Source organism: Malus domestica, chromosome 09 (genome assembly GCF_042453785.1).
Source record: "Malus domestica chromosome 09, GDT2T_hap1".
In the NCBI taxonomy this organism is placed as follows: Eukaryota; Viridiplantae; Streptophyta; class Magnoliopsida; order Rosales; family Rosaceae; genus Malus; species Malus domestica.
Genome location: NC_091669.1, coordinates 35302556 through 35327500, shown reverse-complemented (window position 1 = coordinate 35327500; position 24945 = coordinate 35302556). Strand labels below are relative to the sequence as shown.

At 37.5% G+C, this 24945-nt stretch overlaps 1 protein-coding gene across 1 annotated transcript; it reads right to left on the bottom strand.

Annotated features, from left to right (window-relative positions):
• Window positions 1–9183: 9183 nt before the first annotated feature.
• LOC103422676 (short-chain dehydrogenase reductase 3b-like) lies at window positions 9184–10431 on the bottom strand. The gene is made up of 2 exons (XM_008360740.4): window positions 10349–10431; window positions 9184–10172 (listed from the first exon to the last, which is right to left on the bottom strand). The coding sequence occupies exons 1-2, from the start codon at window positions 10360–10362 to the stop codon at window positions 9398–9400; spliced, it is 789 nt and encodes a 262-aa protein (XP_008358962.3). The 5' UTR covers window positions 10363–10431; the 3' UTR covers window positions 9184–9397.
• Window positions 10432–24945: the final 14514 nt, after the last annotated feature.

Here is a 24945-nt window from a genome sequence, read left to right as displayed (position 1 = left end):
TTAACTGTGACCGCATAAATATGAGAGGATGGGACTGTATGGGAAGTGGGCAGAGAAGCCAACTAATTTGAGTTATATTTTGGGTCAAATTTTGGCTAGAAAATGAGAAAAGATAGTGACTGGGGCACGATGCTAAGATCCAATTGCTGATGCTGTCGGCCACTTGCCGAACGACCAATTGCTACTTTTTTATCAGACGACTCATGTGGTTTGCCGTTGGTTAATCCAATGGTCCAAATTTAAATTAAAAAAAATCAAATTTGTAAATATATTAAATCTAACGGCTAATGTCGAATATGAGCAAATATAACGATAAAAAAAGGATCCAACGACTAAAACAATTAAAAGTTATTTAAATAAAACACCCCAAACTCTATAAATACTTATATATTTGTTCAGACATCCACAAAAATTCACTTTCGTCATACAATTCCTCCTTTTTTTTTCTTTCTGTCCACCTATGTATTTGTGTTTAAGAATGGGGTATGTTGTGTAGTTTTCCGTGTTCTTTCATGTGGTGCATACGTGTAAGAATGAGGTAGACTTAATGATTTTTCATTATTCATCATAATTTAAATATTTTTAGATTAAAATGCTCATAAAAATAAATTAAGATAAACTACATAAGTTTTATTTATAAAAAGTTACAAAAAAAAAGGAGGTGAATTTTGAGTTTCAAGAAGTAAAGTGGCGATTTTTAAATTTCAGGAGGCAAAGTGAAATCAAAATCAAATTTCAAAAAGTGTAGCTAAAAATAAGCCTATATATTTTTTAGGATTAGTTACATAAAGCTCCCCAACCTTTTAATGTCATTCCAAATTGGTTTTAACTTTTTTCAACATTCCAAACAAATACCCAACCTATGGCAAATGTCAGATCCGTTAAGCCATAGTTAAAAATTTGTTAAATTAACTATGACATACTTTGTCTTCAAAATCAATAAAAGGTCATGGAAGCATATCATCCACCAATTAATGGTCATCACCTGCCCGTCATGGAAGCATATCATCCACCAATTAATGGTCATCACCTGCCCCATCGTGCCATCACCTAACCCAACACAAAACCACTAACTTCACCCTACAACTCTAGCTGCCAACATCGAGAAGGTCATGGAGGTTGCTGAAATGGTATGGACTGTCATAATGCGGCCACCACCATCTTCTCTGTCCACAAAGAAGAACTAGAAGCTTTACGAGCTGAGAATCGGTGTATGAGGAAATCGCACGAGCAGAAACAAACTCCATGAAACCTTATCTGAATTATTAACCCTCTTCTTTTTAGAAGATTGCCCTCTTGATATAATTTCAATTTGGGTGCATTTTCAATTCAATTCAACACTCATTTGTTCATTGGGTGCCATATTGCATAATCTAAATTTGAAATTCGAATTTTGAGGCAACTAATATTAATGTTGAACATGATATACCCAATCAGTGGATTTTAAACATAATCTATATTTGACAAATTAACTGTGCTTAACGGATGTGACATTTTTAATAGGTTAGGTACTTGTTTAGAATGTTTAAAAAGTTTGAAACCAATTTAGAATGACACTAAATTGTTGGAGGATTTAGGTACTTAATCCTGTTTTTTATATTCTTCACTTATTTTATGAATACAATCAAACTGACACCGTTTTGGGCATTATCTCTTCCCCTTGATGAACTAGGGCTATCTCTAAATTAATAGTTTTTAGTTATTAGGTCAATTTTGACTCTATCTAAGAGATTATAACCCTCCTCATGCTTGCACATTCTCAAACTCCATTCTTTTTTAAGTGTTCTAGCATTTTCTTCCTGGTCTATGGAATTACCTTCAATACCCACATCAATGTTCTGTTTGCTTCTGCAAGTTGTCTTTCATCCTTATCTTCAGATTAACCTCCATTCGAACTAAATGTTAGAGTTAATCTAGAAATATAGAGAATAATCCGAATAATGACTTTGAGGTACAATTTGAATTGGTTCCTCAAAGTGATATTTGTCACCACTCGAATGAGTTTGCTAAGGGGTTCTTGGCAAATCACTTACAGGATACAACAAAGTATGAAATGTTCAATTAGCAAAACCAAATTATATTCCCTTAGAAATAACTAGAAAGAAATTGTATGAATGTGATGGAGAGAGAGAAGAAAACAAGGAATGTAGAAACAAATTTATGAAATTGTGTGTGAAACATTATGCCACAATAGGTATTTATAGGCATTAAAGCATCCGTTCATCGAGTCCCTTCATTTTAGTTGAAGATATACAACCCTTCTTAATAACATTGACCCAAAAGGCATGTCTTCGATTTAGAATTTTTAGAAAATAAATATTGATTAATTACATCTTTTAATTCTACTTATACAATTTAAGTAAGCATCATGTCTTTTAACCAAAAGTTGCAACCATTCAACAAAAGGTTGTCGTCCGTACACATACATGCTGCACAATGCAGCACCAAGTCATATATATATGTAATTAACCACAAACATACTGATATAATCATGCATACAATAAAGGTGTCTTTCGAATTAAACCTTTAATTAGTGTAAGTAATTCAAAGTTATAACGAATGCGATGGTGACCTAAGTTTAAACTAACGATTCTTATGTTAAAACCGGAATCACTACACACATGACCATATCTTATTTCCTTAAAGAAATTTCTAAACTAATTAAGCACTATTATGGCATTGTGCTTCATCCTGGTTTCATGAACATTTACAAGAGAAAACCTAACTTTTGGTAGAAGCGGCATCACTTCTTATGTTCATATAGGTGAGGTTCATTTCCATGTCCCTGCTACTATAAACATAACTACAAATAAACTCATTAAGAGATAAAACTCATCCTCCTAAACGTAGCAGTCTTGCACAGATCATCCTAGAATGAGCTATATATTAATTTTCATTGCTTTCACAACCACTTATCAATAACTTGTTATTACCCATTAAACTTTTAAACTAGTGATGTTCTAGACAAAGTTGGGTTAACATTATTGGTTGCTAATTTTCAGTAACGGGTTTTAGCCCCATTCCACTAGATGTACTAACTACCAAAGCTCTTGAAAGTGCTTTCATTAAAGGATCTGCCAAGTTATTACTTGATTTAACATAAATAATATTAATAACTTCATCAGTTATTAATTGCTTGACATATTCATGTCTTAAGCTAATGTGTCTAGACTTTCCATTGTATACATTATTGTATGCCCTAGACAAAGTAGCCTCACTATCACAGTATAAAGATATGGATGACATTGGTTATGGCCACAACTCTATTTCCAATAACAAATTTATAATCCATTCTGCTTCTTTACCTGCTGCCGCTAATGTTATAAATTCAGATTTCATAATTGAATGTGCTATATATGTTTGCTTCTTTGAAGCCCAAGAAATTGCTCCTCCGGCAATTGTAAAAATCCACCCTGATGTAGACTTATTATCATTAGCACTTGTTATCCAACTTGCATATGAATATCCTTCAAGTATTGCTGGAAACTCATAGTAAGTTAAACTTAGGTTAATAAGATAACCAAAAATTCTATTTATTGCTTTCCAATGGGCATTACCTGGATAACTAGTGTATCTAGGAAGTTTGCTCACTGCAAATGCGATATCTGGCTTGGTGCAATGCATGGCATACATTAAACTTCCGATTACACTAGCATACTCAAGCTATGCAACGGACCTACCAGAATTATTAAGCAAAGTCTCACTAGGGTCATAAGGCGTATTTGCTTCTTTTATTTGTAGATGCTTAAACTTAACAAGTAACTTTTCTTTATAATGTAACTGGCACAAAGCGTAACCTCTATTATCCTTCTTTACTTTAATTCACAAGATAGTATCTACTTCATTCAAGTCTTTCATTTTGAATTTTGAATTTAGATACTCTTTAATTTCATATACACTTTTCATGTTTGTACCAAAAATTAGCAAGTCATCGACATATAAACATATAACAACACCATAATCATTTGTGAATTTAGAGTATATGCATTTATCAGCACTGTTATGTCTAAATCCATATGATAAAATGACAATATCAAACTTTTCATGCCATTGTTTTGGTGCTTGCTTCAATCCATATAATGACTTGACTAATTTACAAACTTTCTTTTCATTCCCAGGGAAAACAAACCATTCTGGTTGTTCCATATAGACTTTTTCATCTAAATCACTGCCGTTTTCACATCCATTTGATGCACATGCAAAGAGATGCCAATGCAAACAATATTCTAGTTGATGTGAGCCTAGCTAGTATTGCATATGTATCGAAATAGTATATTCCTTTTTTTTGCTTAAAACTCTTGGTAACCAGCCTGGCTTTAAATGTCTGAATAGACCCATCTATATTGTATTTTCTTCTAAACACCCACTTACAACCTATTGATTTTGATCATTGGGGCAAGTCTACTAAAACCCATGTCTGATTAGATATTAATGATTCTAATTCATCATCTATAGCCTCTTTCCAAAAGGCTGCATCTCTTGAAGTTCATGTTTCGTTTAGACTTTTAGGATCATCCTCAACATTCAACAATATGAGTATTTTCTTAAGAGCCCCTTTTTTTTCTATTTCCTTCGACTAAAAATACAATAGATTGAGATGAAATAAAATCAGAGCCTAAATTCTTTTCTTTTCTTACCCTTTGGCTTTTCCTTGGTTCATTAATAGTTTCAGACTGTTTTCTTTTTTCACCTTGAGAATGACTAGTAGCTGGATTAGAGAAATGTGTTTGATCATTCTCTTTTCCAGACATTGAGTAGTCGTTATAAAATTTATTTTATATAAAATCGACATCTCTAGACTCAACTATTGTGTTTGAGTCTAAATTAAGCAACCTATATGCCTTTGAATTATCTGCATATCCTACAAATATACTTTTAATTCCATTTGGACCCAACTTGGATCTCTTAGGATCGAGTGTCTTATAAAAAGCTACACAACCTCATACTCTCAAATATGACAAATTTGGTTTTCTTTCTTTCCAAATTTCATATGGTGACACATGTGTCTTCGTAGAAGCAATTCTATTGTGTATATGGCATGCATTAAACAATCCTTCACCCCATAAATATTTTGAAGTATTAGCATTAATCATCATAGAATTAATCATTTCAGCGAGTGTCTTATTTTTTCTTTCTGCTAAACCATTTTGTTGTGGTGTATAGGGTGCAGTTCTTTGATGTATAACACCATGCTCTTCACAAAAAATATCAAATTCATGTGAAAAATATTCATCACCCCTATCACTACGGAGGCTTTTAATTTTCCTTCCTTTTTGAATTTCAACTTCAGCTTTATAGCGCTTAAAACATTCAAAAGCTTCATCTTTATTAGACAATAAATAAACATAAGTGTATTTAGAATAATCATCTACAAATGTGATAAAATATCTTTTTCATTCTCTTGTTAAAACACCATTAAATTCACATATGTCAGAATGTATTAAATCTAATAAATTTGTATTTCTTTCGGCAGTTGGAAAAAGTTTCTTAGTCATTTTCACTTGAATACATGTTTCACATTTATCATTGTAATCATCATTGCAAGCAATTAAACCAAGTGTGCGCATGTATTTTAAGGATCTAAAATTTACATGAGCTAAACATAAATGCTATAAATGAGAGGAGGATTCAACAATATAAGCAGAAGAATTCACTTTATTATTAATACTTATTTCATCCCATCACAAGAATACCCCTTCAAAACAAACATTCAATTTTTCAACATTATTAACTTGTCAGACTCTAGAATAGTCTTTATACTATTCTTACATAATAAATTTGCAGACACAAGATTCTTTCTAATTTCTGGAACATGTAGTACATTAAGCAATGTCAATTTCTTCCCAGATGTAAACTGAAGTTCAACGGTTCATTTTCCTAGAACTTTGGCAGAATTATGATTCCCCATTAAAACCTCTTGATTGTCCGTTGATACTTCATATGTCTTGAATTGTGCCTTGTCATTGCACACATGTATAATAGCCCCTGAGTCGAACCACCAATCAGACGATTTTATTGCCGCTACCATATTCAGTTCGGTAATCATGCAAATATGCATCATTGATACCATTGCAACAATGTTATCAATTCCAGAGTTTTCCACCATATTTGTGCTATTAGTCTTATTGGCATATTCCTCACTCGCTTTTCTGTGTCTACAATCACGAATGTAATGACCTTTCTTTCCATAATGGTAGCAGACACCATTTGCATCCTTTTGATTGTTGTTGGAATTGGTCTTCTTAAACTTCCCTTTGTCAAATTTGACTTTGAAGTTCTTTTTGTATTTGTTTCCTATGACAATGTGAACTTTAAATGAATCTTGATTTGCAAAATTCTTATCACGATTTAGAGTTTCCTCTTGAATTTGAATACCCTTTTGTAAATCCTTCAAACTAATATCTTCCACCATGTGTAGAAGTTTCTTTCTATAGTTATTCCATTTTTTGGGGTAATTTTGCCATAATAGCCCAAACTATCATAGGATCCGGAATAACTATTTTAAATTCACGAAACTTTGAGACCAAGACCAAGGGTTTGTTATCAAACATAGTGAACTCATAATATTTGAACATTAAAAATTTATTGGTACCTCTTTTCTCCGTTGTGTACTTGTGTTCAAGTGCTTCCCAAATTTCCTTTGGAGATTGAATATGTGTGTACAGGTCATAAGCGATCAGATAATGTGCCCAAGGTGTGTCCTTAACATACCAATTCATCTTCTTCACGCTTCTTTTGATCGGCAACTATTTTGTTCGGGTCTTTCAAGAATAGGCTCCAATTTCGGGTCCAACACATATATGACATTTAGAACAATAAGCATGAAACACATCTTATCCTTCCATCGGGTGAAGTTTGATCCATCAAATTTGTCTAGCTTGTAGATATCTTGATTGATAATCCTCAAAGCCATGTTATCACACTTGTTCTCCATGACGAAAATAGCACTTTAAGATTGTTAGAGTTAGTGTAGAAATATAAAGAATAATCCAAATGATGACTTTGAGGTACGACTTGAATCGTTTTCTTAAAGTGTTATTTGCCCCCACTCGAATGAGTTTGCTTAAGGGTTCTTGGCAAATCACTTCCAGGATACAACAAAGTATGAAATGCTCGATTAGCAAAACCGAATTATATTCCTTTAGAAATAACTAGAAAGAAATTGTATGAATGTGATGGAGAGAGAAGAAAACAAGGAATGTAGAAACAAATTTCTGAAATTGTGAATGAAACATTATGCCACAATAGGTATTTATATGCATTAAAGCACTCGTTCATCGAGTCCCTTCATTTTAGTTGACGATATATAACCCTTCTTAATAATGTTGACCCAAAAGACATGTCTTCTATTTAGAATTTTCAGACAATAAATATTGATTAATTACATCTTTTAATTTTACTCATACAATTTAAGTAAACATCATGTCTTTTAACTAAAAGTTGCAACCATTCAACAAATATACAACCGTAAAAGGTTGAATGAAACCCAACCTTTTACAAAAGGTTGCCGCCCATACAAACACATGCTGCACAATGCAGCACCAAGTCAAATATACATGGTCAAATATACATACATACATACATATATATATATATATAATAATTTATATATTTATTATTGAAATCTCTAACACTAAACGTTGATGTCAACAAAGGAATGCCACAACCTGAATACTCAACCTCTTGAGCAGGGGTAAGGAAGAAACCCAATCAGATGCACAACCCCAGTCCAGTGTTAAGCTTTCAAAATCCCAGAGCTAAACCCCCCATATTAAGGACAATGAAGAGCAACTTTGGCGTCCTTGTAGGGCTCAAAAACCTTCCCTAACCCCAGTAAGGCGCTTCACAAAAAAGAGTGGAAGATGTAATTCCAATGCTAAAAATGCACCGTACTCCCAGACATTCACATTGTTGTCGGAAAGATGCACACAACGAATTTAACGGTTCAAAGTAGGGCTGGGCACGGGCCGGGCCGGGCCCAAAATTGGAGGGACCGGACCGGACCCGCTTGAAAATACAACGGGCCGGGCCGGGGTGGGTTTTGCTATTTTGAAAATGAGAACCGGACCTAACCCGGCCCGTATAAAACGGGCCGGTTCCTACGGGTCCAACTGGTACTCGTTTTTTTTTTTCCTCTCTTTCTCTCTCTAATTTTCAGTATCCCACCGAGACTACCAGTTGAAGAGCCACCGGAGACAAATCAGAAAACTGGATCCATTAGTAACCACGGCCTGGAATTATTCAAGAACAACAAAATAAGTAAAATAAAAGTATACATCGCGGGATTATGAAATATGAATTGCATGCATTTAAATCGGAAAACCCCAAAAATTAAGCAGAAAAAGAAGAAGAAAATCAACGATTGAGTACCTCGTGAATGACGACGGTGAGGTTGGCGGTGTTGGCGATGGTGTTTTTGGCCGCGCGCTCGTCCAATTTGCTTTGAGGAAGAGCTTGAGGTTCTTCTCCTTCTCGGATGAGCGTCGTCCTGACAAATTGAGTGGAGGACTCGAAAGGACTCTGACAGAACGAATCAGACAAATTGAGAGAGAAATGGATCAATTGCCGTCGGATTCAAGCATCGCCGACACCGCCTCAGTGTAAACCCTAGTTCTCAGGCCCACCTCCCGGTACCCTAGCTCATCGACGGCGAAGCCTCAGTGTAAACCCTAGATCGAGGTCTGATGATGATGGTGGCGGCGATAAAGGAGATTCAAGGAGATTTTGCATGTTGGAAGGTTGAAGGAGATTCAAGGAGGAGAGATCGAGGGAGGAGAGATCGAGAGAATGGAAAGTTGAGGAAGTGAGTCTGAGAATGAGAGTCTTGGGAGTCTCGGACAAGAATAAGAGAGAGAGAGAGAGAGAGAGAGAGAGAGAGAGAGAGAGAGAGAGAGAGAGAGAGAGAGGGGGTGAAATCAATGGTAGGAAATCAAGGTAGGAATCAACGGTCCGGGCCGGGGGCCCGTATTTTCCCATTTCTGTACCCGCCCCGCCCCGTTATTTACCTGTACCCGCCCCGCCCCGCCCCGCCCCCTTTTGAATTTACAATATCTGTACCCGCCCCGTACCCGCATTACCCGCCCCTACCCGCGGGTCCAGGACCCGTTTGCCCAGCCCTAGTTCAAAGTACCTGTGACTATTTAACTATAGCTTAGAGACTTGGACTTTTTCACTCTGTAAAAATTTCTTAAATAAATAAAGCTTATATTAGAGGGATATAATTGGAGGAAGATAACATTGCAGTTGCAGATTACAAGGAAAATGCACATGGCAATTATTGGTAACAAAGTTCGACTTTAAAAACAGAGACCACTCACCTTTATTCAGAAAAATAAACCAACGGAAATGCCAACCCTACATTAAAAGTTGGCTCTTTTAGCGACAACAAACCGCAGTTTTACTTGGCTGAGAAACTGTGATTAACCACCGTGAATCTGCCATCGACAACCAAGTTGTGTCCACTGACATAGCCTGATTCATCGGTGGCAAGAAACAGAGCCGCCTCCGCCACATGCCTAGCCTTCAACACAACGCCCTTCAAATTTCCCTTGGCGGAGATACTGGCCTCAGCCACATCTGGGTCCACATTGTACGCTTTGCATGAAAACAAGGTTGCGACACCAAACGGAGAAATGCTGTTAACTCGAATCCCATGAGCTCCGAGCTCACTGCAAGCTGCTCTGACCAAACCCAATAGAGCATGTTTCGAAGTGGTGTAAGCCTGCGGAGCTGTGCCTCCGAGAGATGCTGCAATGCTTGTGGTACATATGATTGAACCACGCACGGCACGTGCCACCATGGCTCGCGCCGCGTGCTTGAACGTTGCAGCAACACCGCGAACGTTTATGGCCATTGTGTTGTCAAAGCCTTGAATGTCAAGGTCTAAAATGCCAGTCATTGAACCCATGACACCTGCATTGCTGAACAAAATATAGAGGCTGCCGTAGTTTTCCAACGTGAAGTTCACAGTATTTTCAACTTGGTTTTCATCTCTGACGTCGCAATGACAATAGCTAACTCTGTCTGAACCGATTGAGGCAACAACTTGATGACCTAATTCGTCTAGGATATCTGCAATAACAACAAAGGCTCCATTTGCTGCAAATAGTCTCACTGCTTCCTCACCAATCCCCCTTGCCCCACCAGTTATCAGGGCCACCTTGCCCTCCAACCTTCAAATTAAAATTTAAGATTAAGCTATGGTATGTCTATATATTTGTAAATTAAACTCTCGGTATATCCTTAATAAACAATATTATATGAACTTGAAAGTGCTTGTGGGAGATATTCAAATTAATCAAAGAAGTTGAAGGTTGAGAAAAGAAGATTTGGGAAATATATTTCTTACCTTGGCTTAGACATTGGCCGATGAGGTTGTGTTTGTCCACTGATACGGGTGTGCTCAAACTTCCAAATAAGTCTCTTGCTGTTTATAATGCTCCCATGGTCTCACACACCATATTTATAATATTTGCTAGGCTGCACAGCTAAAGCCATACACGTGTGGAATAAATAAGGGTAATGTTAAGAAGACTAAATTTGTAGTCTTATTTTTGTAAACTAAATGATATGAAAGTAGGCGATTAGTTTATTACTTAAGTGTTGGTAAACGTGCTTATTTCCTATTGGTGACACATTATTTATTTTTCAAATTTAGTCTATAAATTTAGTTTACATAACATTACTCAACAAATAAAGGGGAATGCTAGAGAGACCACATTTTAAAACTAAATTTTGTAAACCAAATGATGTAGTTGTTCATAATTGAATTATTATTTAAGTGTTGATTAACATGTTTATTTTTCATTGGTGACCCATCATTTGGTTTACAAATTTATAAACCAAACGATAATAAACATGTTAATCAACAGAGTAATAATCCAATTATGAACAACCACATCATTGGTTTACAAAATTTAATTAAAAAATTTGATTTCCGTAACATTACATGTATAGCCTATAAGCATGTGTTGGAACTTAGGAACCCAGATCCTCTCCGGATCTGGGTTCGGAACTTAGAGGCTATTTGTTTTTCTACTTTAACTCAATAGACCTTACTTTGTCAAAATAGATCTTACCTTAAGTGAGGAGTTAATTTTTACCCACCATTTACTTTTTTTCACTACCTATTTTATTTATTGTTATTAGATTGAACAAATCAAATAAAAACAATTATCATAATTAAACAAGGGTGTGTAGGATAACAAAAAGAGTATAAGAGGACAAAAGGGTGTTTTTATCATTTTTTTATGTGATACATGTAACTTTCACTTTGTATTCTAAGTGAATAGTTACTTTGAGATAGTGCTGACTCATCAGAGTTAGCCCCAAGTAGCAGCGGCGGTTTGGAAAATGAGTTAGCAGACCTACCTAAGTCTACGTCAATATCTGTTAAGATGAATAAACTCCAAGAGAGAGGATCCTCGCCGAATCTTGTTTATGAGAATTTCGAAGATCTTCCAATCACATACGTTCATTGTACATCATGCGACCAGTTTTTATAAGGTATTGTTTATATTTAACTTTAAATAAAAAAAAATTACAATAATTTATGATCGCACGATGTACGATGAACAAATGTAATTTGAAGCTCTCTGAAATCCTCACAATGAGGATCTACTGAGGATCCTCCCTCAAACTCCAAAACCAAACTTCAGGCCAAGTCAAGCTTTAAATTAATAGTTAAAAGCTAAAAGTTATTAGGTTAATTTTGCCACTTAGTATTATAGTCTAGTAGTATTCTCCTTTACTTGTAAGTGTCTTAGGTTCGATTCTCGCCAAAAACGAATTTGAACCGCATTATTGCTAGCCCAATATGAGGTTAAGTCTACCCTCTTTCCTTGTAGATAATATCGTTTGCTTTAAAAAAAAGTGATTAGGTTAGTTTTGACGTCAAATTTAACTCCAAATGTAATATCATCTCTAAATGCACCCATGGAATTAAATATCGATATTATCGGCGAAATATCGCCGATAATATCGTTTTTTCCAACATCGATATTTTCAGAGTATTCCAATTGATTATCGTGATAATATCGCTATCTTTCTCTCTGTCGTCAGAATCGGAACGGCAGCCGAGCTCCATCGTCGCAGCTGCCAAGATCTGCGCCTCTCTCTGCCAAGATCTGCGCCTCTCACAGGTGGTGATGGTGCTCGCCGGAGTGTGCGCCACGGTGGAGGTCACGGTGTCGTCCGCCATTCTCGCAGAGGTGGGAGAGAGAAGACTGATGATGTGTGGTCACGGCAAGATGGTGCTGCTCGAGTCACGGTGGAGGTCACGGCAAGATGGTGCTGCTCGAGTCAAGGCAAGATGGTGCTGCTCGAGTCACGGTGTCGTCCTCGAGCTGCTCGAGTCGAGCAGATGGTGCTGCTGCTGTGTGTGTGTGTGGTCACGGCAAGAGAGGGAGAGAGGTAAGAGGATTTTGAGAGAGAGAGAGAGAAAGACAGTGCAGAGAAGAGAGAGAAAGGGTCGAAGTGAGTGAGAGAAGGAAATGGCTTGGTCCCTGGTGTAGAAGTGGGATGTGTGTGTGTGTGTGTTATTGAAGTGTGTGTCTGTGCGTGTGTGTGTAGAAGTGGGATGTGTGTGTGTGTTATTGAAGTGTGTGTCTGTGCGTGTGTGTCTGTAGAAGTGGGATGTGTGTGTGTGTGTGTTATTGAAGTGTGTATCGTGGGGTGTGTGTGTGTGTGTTATCCGAGAGAAGAAAAAAAAAATCCAAACCTGCTTTCAAAATATCCAGCCCATGTGTCAGTCCGTGTGTGTTGTCCGAGAGAAAAAAAAATGCAATGTATAAAGTGTAAAATATTGTACTAATTCATTATATATAAATGATTATGGTGTGTTTAAATTTCTTTCATTAATTACTACATATTTTCTACACTCACAATGTTTGCCAGCTCGCTATATAATCAACTTGATAATGTTAAATCCATCATGCAATGCATTTCCTTCCAATTTTTTGTGATAAACTAATAGATAATTGACTAAATAGACATCCTGCAAAGTTTCAATAAAAATTTCCAAGTTTTTCTTACAATTTCCGTGGTTTCCATATAATTTTTATCGATATCGATATTATCCCGATATTTCCGTATTTTCGGACTACCGATATTTCCGATATTACCGATATTTTCTTCCTTGAATGCACCTTAAAATGGAGTCAAATACAATTTTTGGAGTTAAGTTTATAATAAATATAACTTTGCATTTTACTCAACTTTTCTGATACATTCGAGAGAAAGTTGAAGCTAAAAGTTATATTTAACTTTTACATTTCATGTCATTGGAAGCATTCTAAGAGATTATATTTGGAGTTTTTAAACGGTAATCATTAAAACTAAAATCTAACTGATAAAAAGTCCAAAATACTTGATACCCCGTAGCACCATAAATTTTTTAGGTATAAAACCGGGTTTGGTTGTACTTGTCTTAGCTTCACTAGATGAAGTACCAAACTCACATAAAGATGGTGAAAAAATAGCTTTGTATATATTCTTAGCCCATCACTAGTATTGCTTTAAGAGAACTTTCATGAAAAGGGCTTGGATCAAGTTTATTTTAACAAAAAATTATGTTATAACTTTATTTAATGAAAAAGACTTAAATTTTAATGAAAAATCCTTAAATTTTAATAAAAATGACAAAAGAACTTAAATTTTAATGAAAAAGACATAATTTTAATAGTAAAAAAATAATATGACGTGCTTACCCACGCGTCCTCACACTGTTTATGAAACATACGACACTGTTTATGAAATTTATGACACTGTTTATGAAAACTTATCACACTATTATGAAACTTACAATACTGTTTATGAAACTTATTAAATTGTTAATTCAAACGTGTCACGCAGAGTCTTCCAAAACATAGACATGGATATCATTATGGGTCGTTGTCACCTTCGGTGATTACAAAACCAGTATGCGCTTTTGACAAGGAAAGAAAAGCAAGGAAAGCTTGTCGTAGTAATATTGGTGGGTGCGCCTAGAACTGGCAAGTCCACCTTCTGCGAACATGTCATGCGCTCCTCCTCCACTCTCCCTTGGGTACACGTTTGCAGGTATATCTCAGTACTTAGTATGACACTCCTCATTTCTGTTCATTTGGGTTTGTTTATGCTGTTATATTTTTGTAGGATACTATCAAAAATAGTAAAGCCGAAACGAAAGCGCATTGTATAGCAAGAACAAAGTGATGAGTTTGTGAAGCTTGGTGGTAGTGCCCAGGTTGATGTTCATGTTGTGGTGCTTGATCTTCCCACCAAGCTTTGTATTTCGTGGTCTGTGAAGGGAACGGGCCATGAAGAAAACTTGCAAGGTGGGAAAGCTGCTGCGGTTGTGAATAGAATGATGCAGAAGAAAGAAATGTCTAAGCTGGGGGGTGGTAGTTGGTTAGAAGCGAAGTTGTCTGATGGAGTTTTGGGAGGGGGGTCGGGGACGCGCATACAGCGCCATTTTTATTTTGGGTTGTGATTTTCACACACCCTTAACCACCTTTCCCACACCCCTCCCTATTTTTTAATAGTTAATTGGTATCCTACTATTTAATCTTCCATATATATCATTCCTACTTTTTTATGGTAATTAATGAAAGATTAAATAGGGAGGGATATATATGGAAGATTAAATAGTAGGATACCAATTAAGTACTAAAAAATAGAGAAGGGTGTGGGAAAGGTAGTTTAGGGTGTGTGAAAATCACAACCCTTTATTTTTTATGTTTTTTTTATTTTTTGTCTTATCATTAAATAAAATGTAAAGATTTGAAACCCTTTTCATTAGTTTTTCTTTGCGTTAAAGAGTGTGGAAGGTCATATTGGTAGTGTGTGGTGTCACATCCCCGTCCGGGCCCCCACCACATCCCGACCTCGACTCCATCGTAGCACGATATTGTCCATTTTGGTCCCCGACCACGTCCTCACGGTTTTGTTTCTAGGAACTCACGCGAGTAGAACTTCCCAATGGATCACCCATCCTGGGAATGCTCTTGCCACTTTCTCGCTTAACTTCGGAGTTCTGATGAAACCCAAAGCCAGTGAGCTCCCAAAAGGCCTCGTGCTAGGTAGAGATGAGAATATACATATAAGGCTTACAAGATCCACTCCCCTAGGCGATGTGGGATGTTACAATCCACCCCTCTTAGGGGCCCGACGTCCTCGTCGGCACACTTCCAGCCAAGGATTGGCTTTGATACAAAATTGTCACATCCCGGCCCGAGCCCTTACCACATCCCGGGCTCGACTCCACCGTAGCACGATATTGTCCGCTTTGGGCCCCGACCACGCCCTCACGGTTTTGTTTCTGGGAACTCACGCTAGCAAAACTTCCCAGTAGGTCACCCATCCTGGGAATGCTCTGGCCCCTTTCTCGCTTAACTTCGGAGTTCCGATTGAACCTGAAGCCAGTGAGCTCCCAAAAAGCCTCGTGCTAGGTAGAGATGGGAATATACATATAATGCTTATAGGATCCATTCCCCTGGGTGATGTAGGATGTTACATGTGGTCTCGATTGCCTTTTTTTCCCACTTGTAACTAACAACCCATGACAACATACTAATGACTCGTTTACGTAACGGTAATCAAAATTCGAGGAATTAAATTGAGAAAGAGTTGGAATGAGAAGGAGTCAGAATCAGATTTTTGTTCATACTGTTTAGTTAAATGTTCTAGAATCAGAATAGAAATGGCACTGATTTCATAAAACTGTTTACCAATTCAGCAGAATCAAAATATATACCAGTAAGATTAGCTTTTTTAATTTCATAGACAAACTAAAACACAAAGGATCCTCTTTTAGCTCTCTCCTTAGCCGTATGTCTCTTATTCTTAGGAGATATTCCTCCACTAGCAGGTTTTTTCGAAAAACTTCATTTATTTTGGTGTGGATGGCAGGCAAGCTTATATTCCTTGGTTTCAATAGGACTCCTTTATTTTTATTTTTTTTGTATAAATTTAAGTATTTAGTTCAATTTTTAAATTTTCTCGCTCAAGTTAAAGTTTCTTTTCTTCGGCATATGCAAGTGGAGTTGTGCATAATGTGAATAAGCTAGAAGGAAGAGGAAAGAAATTGTTAGGAGCATTTTCTTTTTTCTTTTTCTTTTTTTTTTTGGAAAAAGTGGAAGATACATTACCAACCACACAAATTTGCAACACTTACAGCAGTTGAGGTCCAATGACAAAAAAGATCAAAAGAAAATATGGACTCCAAAACAAAGCCCAAACCAAAAGTTTGAGCCCAGAAACAAAAAACCTTAACTTTCTTGCAACAGCCGCCGATGCGTCGTCGTAGATCCTCCGCTCAATAAACGCCCAAATCCAGCCAAGCAATTCCACAAAAATGATGGACATACGACTGCAACAACCTTCCCAAAGCACCATGGATGATAGATATGTAGAAAACACAGGAAGCTGATGGGATAACTCATCAGCAACAATGTCTCTAAAGACAACAAAGTCATCGAAGATAAATCCGTAGAAGGTGGTGGTGTAAACACCCGAGCCAGAGCAGCCAGAGCAACCAGAGCTTTATGCACATCCCGAGAAAATCGTGACAAAGTGGCTGCAAATTTAAGATCAAATGGGTTTGCAGAAGGCCAAGGAGATGAAGGATTGAAACTATGGTGAAAAGAAATTGGAATTGATGGCATAGGATTTAGAAGATTAAAGCACATATTGGTGACGATCAGCGGACAGATTGCAGGGAGAACTAAACCCAAGAGCCACCGACCCAGGCCATGGCAAGGGCCGACAACGGAGGAGATGGAAGTTTGAAGAAGGCTTAGCACACAGGTTGAAAAGGCTTTCACGGGGTGGAGAGAAAAGCTCTCACAGAGGGAGAGAATTTAATTTATAGCTTAGCATTTTCTTTTTTAGCACTCTTCAAGGATATATTTTGTTACATAATGTGAATGAGCTAGAAGGAATAATTTTACTGTTTCAAATCTAAAAAACTTGATTCCCCTTGAATTAAAGAGATTTTCACTATGTAGGTTTAGCATTAAAATAAATAAATGAAGACAATTCATTAGGAACAAGCAAAGAGTAGGAAACTACAAATAACTTCATTATAGTCAATATTTTAAATTGAAGTACCTTTGCCTAACCATCATAACCAATCTAAACAAAATAGTCATACCATGCCTAAACGTCATATTATCAACAAAATATTTACAACTTGCCTAAACATCACATTATCAGCCAACATAATTATAACCTGCCTAAACATCACATTATCAACAAAATATTAATAACTTGCCTAAACATCATAATATCAACAACAAAAAATAGTCATCCCTGACCATCATAGTATCATCTAATCAGCCATTAGATTTACAAAACATTCACAGTCTTCCCAAATATGTCATCACGGCTTTAAGCAGGTCATAGTAAAAAAATAGCATTCATAATCTTTGGAGTGTCACTTATATGCCATTAGGCATCCAATCCAAGTATGCAATAGAGTAGTCACATATGCACTCTTCCTTTCATTAGACATGTTGAAAAAGACCGTCAAAAGGTCATGTTCTTTGGCCAAGAAGTTGGTGACTTGAAACAATTTCATGGGAGCCAAAAACTCCATTTTGCTCAACTCAATGTCAAGCTTTTGTTGCATTTCAGTCATATTTATGTTGGTTGAGAGTGCATGGAATAGATGACAAACCCCGAACCGGAATGTCCACTAGGACTCCGAATCGAGCTGTGTTAGCCGATGCCTGGAAGGTGACGAAGCCATAAAGTGTAGTGATACGGAAAATGTGAATAAATCTAAATCTAAAAGTACCTAAAGACAAGAGTGCGCTGTGAGCGGGAATGAACCCATTTCACACGCGACGTCAGAACATAAGTAATGTACAGAAATGTGGTAAGGATCATACCCTTAGAGGTAGCCACATATACTAAGATTTGCCAAGAATCCTTGTCAATACGAACTTTTAATAGCTAAAACCTGGAGGGGCGAAAAATAAGGGTGAGTGGGCCTGAAAATAAAGTTTTAATAAAAACCATTTGAAAATGTTATAACCCTCGCTGTAAAACCCGTATAATTTCCCAGAAAATAATAATACATACGTATGTAGAAATCATGCTTGAGAGCAATGAAAACCAAAGTATGTACCATGTCAAGTATCTCAGTAATAAATATATAAGCCAGGTGATGTGAATTAATATAAAATATATGTCAGCCAGAGTCACCTAACGTGACCTATATGACTGAACCTATAGCTCATTAACCAATTCCTGCACACGAGTTGGAACCACCTAATGTGATCTGTACGACAGGCTGGGTGTAAATATATACGCTTAAGTGCTACGATCACGTAAAGGCTGTGCGAAGTATCGCAAGTCACCTACGAGTCGGAACCACCTGATGTGGTCTGTAAGATAGGCTGGCACTTGCCTTGGATCCAAGGTGAATGTGTGGTGTGGGAAGTGAACGATCATGTGAAGGCTAGGCCCTGGCCTCAGGCGGAGCACTAACACCGAGATGCAAGATAATGAGCACTAAATCCATCTAAACATAACCATACACACTGTAATCACTATCATCAATATGCACTCACCTGAAGCTTACTTGGGTGTCCGCAACATCATGCAATAATATGCATATCTATACTAACGCATATACTAAAATGTAATGCAATTGACATGGCATTTAAAAATGTAAATCCATTTAAAACAATTTCTGGGAAAATGGAAAACATATATATACGTATATATAGAAAACCAAAAGCCCACTCACCTGGAATCCGTGCTACAACTCCCTAGCACAAACATCAAGGCGTCACGAACGATCGGCGCCTAGAACAATTATCAAATCATGTCTTAAAATTCTTATCAATAGAACATGTAACTTACATATCCTATTCGGTGAGATCCATAAGTCGGATTCCCGATCCGTAAGTTTCTAATATCCTCAAATATTATGTACTATAATATATTAAGTTTATTAACGCTCCAACGGTCGGATCGTCGATTGCTATAATAATTGAGTGGCGAACCTTAATCAAACTAGATTCAAACAATGGAAATTCATCAATCAGACTTCACATTCGAAATTGGAGAATCAAATTTAGCTTAGGAAGGTCAGGGGATGCCTCGGCTCACGTGTCGTCGCAGATGGCAGTTAGCCACCCCGACTCGCAGGAAAATTCAACTATTTCTAAAAATTCTCAAACTTCACAGAAATGAAGATCTCAGTGAGTAGAGCAACTTTCATACCTGTGACTAAGGCCAATTTGGTCGGAAAAAAGCCCCAATTTCATGAAAACCCGTTGACACCCTAGAAATGGGTGGTTCTTGATTCGACTCCAAACAAGCTCCGACGCCTCAACCAATGCATGGGCTTTGTTTCAGACCTCATGGGGAGTCTAATGGTGGTAATAATTGGAAGAACACGTTTCAGATTTGGTGGATCTCGGCCACGGGTCTCACGGCACCCACGGGCTTCTTTCTTCCCAATTCCGAACCTAATCTCCTCAAATTTGATATAGAAATGGTAGAAGAAAGGTCTATATGATGATTGGGACTGGTAAATTTGCCCAATCCATCGGAAAAATGATGAATTTTACCGGAGAAACCTATGGGTTGCAACCAGGTTCGTGGGTTAAGGGGAATCTGGTTTGGTTCCCCTCTTCCTCCTCCTTTCTCTTTTCCTTCCTTTCTCTCTTCTCTGATTGGTTACTCTCTCATCTCTCATTTCCTCATTGGTCCGGTTCCCCCCTCTTTTCTCTCATTTATCTTTTATCTGCACCAACCATCTCTCTTTTCTTTTAATCTAGGCCATACATGTGGCTTTTCTATATTTTGCTCCAAAAATCTAGAGCTTTCTTAAACTTTATTAATTTACTAAAATGCCCCCAACTTAAAACGTTAATATATCCTTCATTATAACTCCAAATTGCACTCCGTTTGCGCCCACGCGTCCGTAACGATGAATACTATGAGGATACACCAAGAAAATGAATCTTAGACACGAAGGTCAACAAAAGTCAATGCATTTTCCTTGAAGGGCATTTTCGAAATTTCACATTTAAAAATGATAAAGATTGTATTTTTTGGGGACAGGTCGTTACACTAGACCATCAAGCTTAGGTCCTACATCAGTTATAGCTTTAACTATAACATAAAATTGCTTAATCATTTCATCCCCAACTCTTGCCCTCTTCGACCACTGTTTGAAATATTACTTCATGCATGCCATTGTTGTTGGCTATTTGGCAAGGTTCTAAAAAATGATAGGCATTAGTCGGGTGGTAGTGTGGGGCCTAGCGCTTAGGCGGAAGTCTAGATGGACTAGGCGAATTTAAGTAGATTTATTATATATTGTATAAATATGTGCATATTTATGCTTAAAAAGTACATAATTGTATTGGGATACATAAATTGTAAAGTAAAATGACATACATTATAAAGTATTAGGACATATTGAAGATATAGGGAACAAACATATAATTAGTGTTCATCCAAGTATTCAACAAATCTATTTCATTTTATTGGAAAAATAAAATGAAAAATGAAATTGTCGATTTTCTGTCCAAGTGAGAGTCGCGATCTAGGCCGGTGCCTAGGCTGGTCTAAGCAGGCTCCTAAGCTGGCTAAGTAGACATCTAAGCAGGTCTAAACACTCTTTCTTCATTTTCAAAGGCCTGGGGATTAATCAGGGCAGTGGCCAGTTGCCTAAGGCCTAGGCGGCACTAGACGAGGATTTTTAGAACAGTGATATTTGATACTAAGAATGAAGTATCAACATCATCTGCACTTTCATCCTCACTTCATTCTCGTTGAGTGTGGTAGTGTGGCCTTACAAACACAAAACACAAGGAATGTAAGAAACTTGCAAACCGAACAAAATCAGATAAATGCAATTTGATATACCATATTTATTTCTACTTCATGCCTTAAAAGTCATGTCTTAAATTAGCAAGGGCATGTAGATGCATACCTTCGCAGTCTCATCATACACACTTTTCTCACAAACCAACATCATTCTCTCTTCATTCCACTCAATCCACTAAGAGCTAGCAATTTAGTTAAGGCAAAATATGTTGCCTTTAATGTCTTTATTCATGATTAAATGTGGGGAGACGCTTTTAATCCACACTCTGAAAATTTGGCTTCCATCATAGCTTTATCTTCCCCAAATAACGATTCTTGAAACCCATGCTCACTCGTCAAGTCGGGTCACTATGCAATTCAAGATCTTATAATTGTTTGAGATGATGAAGGACTTCTAAGTTGCTTCTGAATACCAAGAAAAGAAAAAAGAAGTAGCACATGCAACAAATATAGTTCAAAGATAGACAATCAACACATTCAACGCAGCATATAATTTCCTCTTTGTGGACAAACTTAGACGAGGCATTTGTTTGTATGATATAATCATATAACAAAGAAAAGAAAAAAATGTCATTAACGACTTCAATTAACAAGTTAATTAAGATATCACCAAACTGAACTAAACCAATAGTCAACTGTACTTAACACAATCAGTCACAATAAATACTTTTTTTCCTCCATAACTAGTTTCAAAGTATAGTGGAAAAACAACAATATAAATTGTAATACACCTGCAAGCAGTGAAGAGAGCTCGTAGTGTCCATAAACTTGTCCTTACTCTTCCTAATTTCATGAAGATGACGAAAATTTGATTAATAAGCATTTGAACATAAAGAATAATACTAATCTAATTAAGAAGTTCATTTAGAAGACAAAAGAACATTAAGATGAAAAATAAATATAAAAAATAAAAATTCAATGCACTGGACGTTATTAGGGATATGGGCAAAAGGTGTTGAGGTTGGAGCTTATAAGTGAAAAGTATCGTCAGTGCCAGCGTCCTGGAAGTTGGGATCTTGTGGAGGATGGAATCCGTAGAGCATATTCTGCGTGATTGCCATGTTGCTAGAGCGGTATGGTTTCAAGGTTTGGGTTTAAGGGTGGATACTGGGCATGGTGTGAGTTTATTGAATTGGTTGGCCAATATGCAGTTACAGGGATCTGCGGAGGGTTTTGAGCTTAGTCTAATGCTGATTTGGTCATTATGGCAACACCGTAACGAAGTTTTATGGAATGGTAAGCACTTAAACCCTGATGAGATTGTCCTTCGGACGGATGGGTGGTTGCTGGAGTTTCACAGGTGTCATAAGTCAGCCATAAAGAAGGGCAGACGATACAGAAGTGGCAATGACCTGTGGAGGGTTGGGTCAAGTGCAATTTCGATGGAGCATGGAATCAATGTCAACACCGGGGTGGATATGGAATTGTTTTACGCAATCATGTGGGGGAGTTTGTTTGGTGCTGCAGCTGGTCCAATTGATTCATCAATGTCGGCATTGCATGCAGAGTTCTTAGCAGCTAGGCACGCTGTATAGTTGGTCAAAGGGATATACTTGGCTGATGTCCAAGTTCATTTTGAAGGAGTATTGACCGCCATGACCGGCCAAGGCGAGGACAGGTCTAATTTTGGACCCATTATTAACGACCTCAGGTATTTCTGTTTGGACAGGACGAAATTGGTGGGTAGTCATGTGCATCGGGAAGGAAATTCGGCAACTCATCGGCTTGCTCGATTATGGCTTAATTGTACCAGGAGATTGTCTGGTTCGAGGAACCTCCGAATTTAATTCATGACATTCTGTTTGAGGAAGGATTGTAAGTTTCATTGTTCATTTGAGGATAGGTTTTTTGTTTGTGCGGGACACTCTCTTCCTTCGACCGGGTTGAAATCCCCGGCAAGATTTTTATCGAGGCCCATTATGCACACTATCCTTAGTTTGTACAAATTCTTATTGCTTAATGAATATCGTATTTTATTCAAAAAAAAAAAACAATGAAGCCCGTCACTCCATCATAAAATCCTTTCCACGATGAATTCAATAAAAAAATAAAATAAAATAATATCAACAAAGTGACGAAAATGCAGAAGACAAAGGGATATACCTGTCCGTAAATTTGATGAGAGATGTGGCTAAAGAGAAAGGAAGTTGCCGTGAAAGAGAAATGTGAGACAGTCTAGGGTTTTGATGGGTTGATATAAAGGACAGTTTTGGAAATAAAAAAAATAAATGAGGTCATAAAAGAAATAAAAGGTTTATCTTGATTGCCCTAGTTTTTGTTGGTTGTAAGGGACTGGCGTGGTGTAGTTCCATGCCTTTCCTTAGAGAAATTCTACCCCTAAAAAAATACGTCAGCATCCAGCCCATTTAATCCACTTAGTGGATAGTGATAGACCTCAATAAATAGTAATAGGCCAAATGCATCTCCACCTTTAAAACTAAATAGTCTAGTCAATTTTATTTAAAATATTATTAATTTTTATTATAAAATAATAATTTGATTTTTAATTTCTGACTTCTTCTTCCCTTCTTCTTCTTCTTCCCACTTTTCCCACTTTCTTCCCTAATTTTCCAATTGTGCGGTCAAGCACAGTTTCACCAATTCCACGGATTATGTAAGATTCTTTGTACTCTCTTCTTCTTCTTCTTCTTCTTCTCTTTGGAACCCAACCCACACTCCGAAACGACGCAACCCACACTCCAATCCACACCCACAACCCAACCCACACTCCGAAACGATGTCGTTGAACCCACCAAACTCTGAACACGAACACCCACAACCCTCTTCCCCACACGTCTCGCAATCACACCCAACCGATTTCATCTGTCGAGTTCGGTCCTTGCGCGGAGCAACCGGAGCCCTAGGATTGTCACGGAGGCGTCGGAGGCGCAACATAGAGTGATGGAGGTGGAGATCAACGGAGTCATGGAATGGGATTGGATGGGGTTCCACGGAGGGCGGTGCAAGTGAGAGAGACGGTGGCGAGTTCTTGTGTGTGGCATCACATGAGAGAGACAGTGGCCATGACGTCAGCATGGGCCGTGTCCTTCCTTTGTCGATTCTGGGCCGGCATGTGGCCTTACTTGGGCTAGATGCTAGCCTAAAGGGCTGGGGGTGGAGCAAATTTCATGGATGCCAGTCCATTATTTGGCATGGGTGCCAGGCTAAGAGCAACAATGGAACTGCTCTTTATCTCTGTTACATCTAATTATTATTATTTTATTTTTTGGTCGAAAATAAAGCTTCATTAATGTTCGGAAATATTACAGTTCTACAAAAACAAAGAAGACATAAAGCAAAATAAAGAGGCACAAGTAATAGGAGAGCAACAACCCAAAACATAAAGAGAGGCTCATACTAACTTAGGTCTAGAGAAAGTAAGACAACAAAGATCAACATAGAAAACTCTAAAAACCAAAACAAGCAGCAACCCACCGTTGCCACAACAGCTAAGCCGGCCGCCACCAAGGTCACCGCCAAGGAGGAGAAAACCCAAGCAAGAAGCCGGAGAAAGCAACACAACACCACAACAGCCCAAAACAGAGAAAGCACCTGAACCAAAGAGTAGATTTGAGAGTTTTGAGCCAAATCAAGATACCCACCTCACCATCCGCAACCACAACTGCAAGGGAGGTCAGAACAAGTAGCAGGATGACAGGCAGGACAAAGGGGGTGTGTAAAACACCCTTCTTACCACATGAGTCGTACGACACTAGTTATGTTTCCATGTATTCGTGGCTTCCCTTGTTCTTTGGCTTCGTGGGAATGATATATTCCCAACTCAAAAAATAAAATAAACTAAAATAAATAAATAAATCCTAAAGCAACTGCCAACACATAACTTGTAATGTAAGTGTGGAGGAACTCATTAATTTAATTTAAAAATGAAAATGAACAAGCATTTATATCCACACTCATTAATTCAAAAATGAAAATGGTTAAAGGTGAATCATATGCCCATGTATTTTATATTTTACCTAAGTAGAAATGTTACTTTCTTATACAAAGGGGGTAAGAGTAGAATGGTTGCGAATCCATTAGTTCCGAGATCCAAACATAAAACCTTCCACTTACAAGCATTGTTCTAAAAATTCCCTCGAGTGTAGGTCTTGCCTA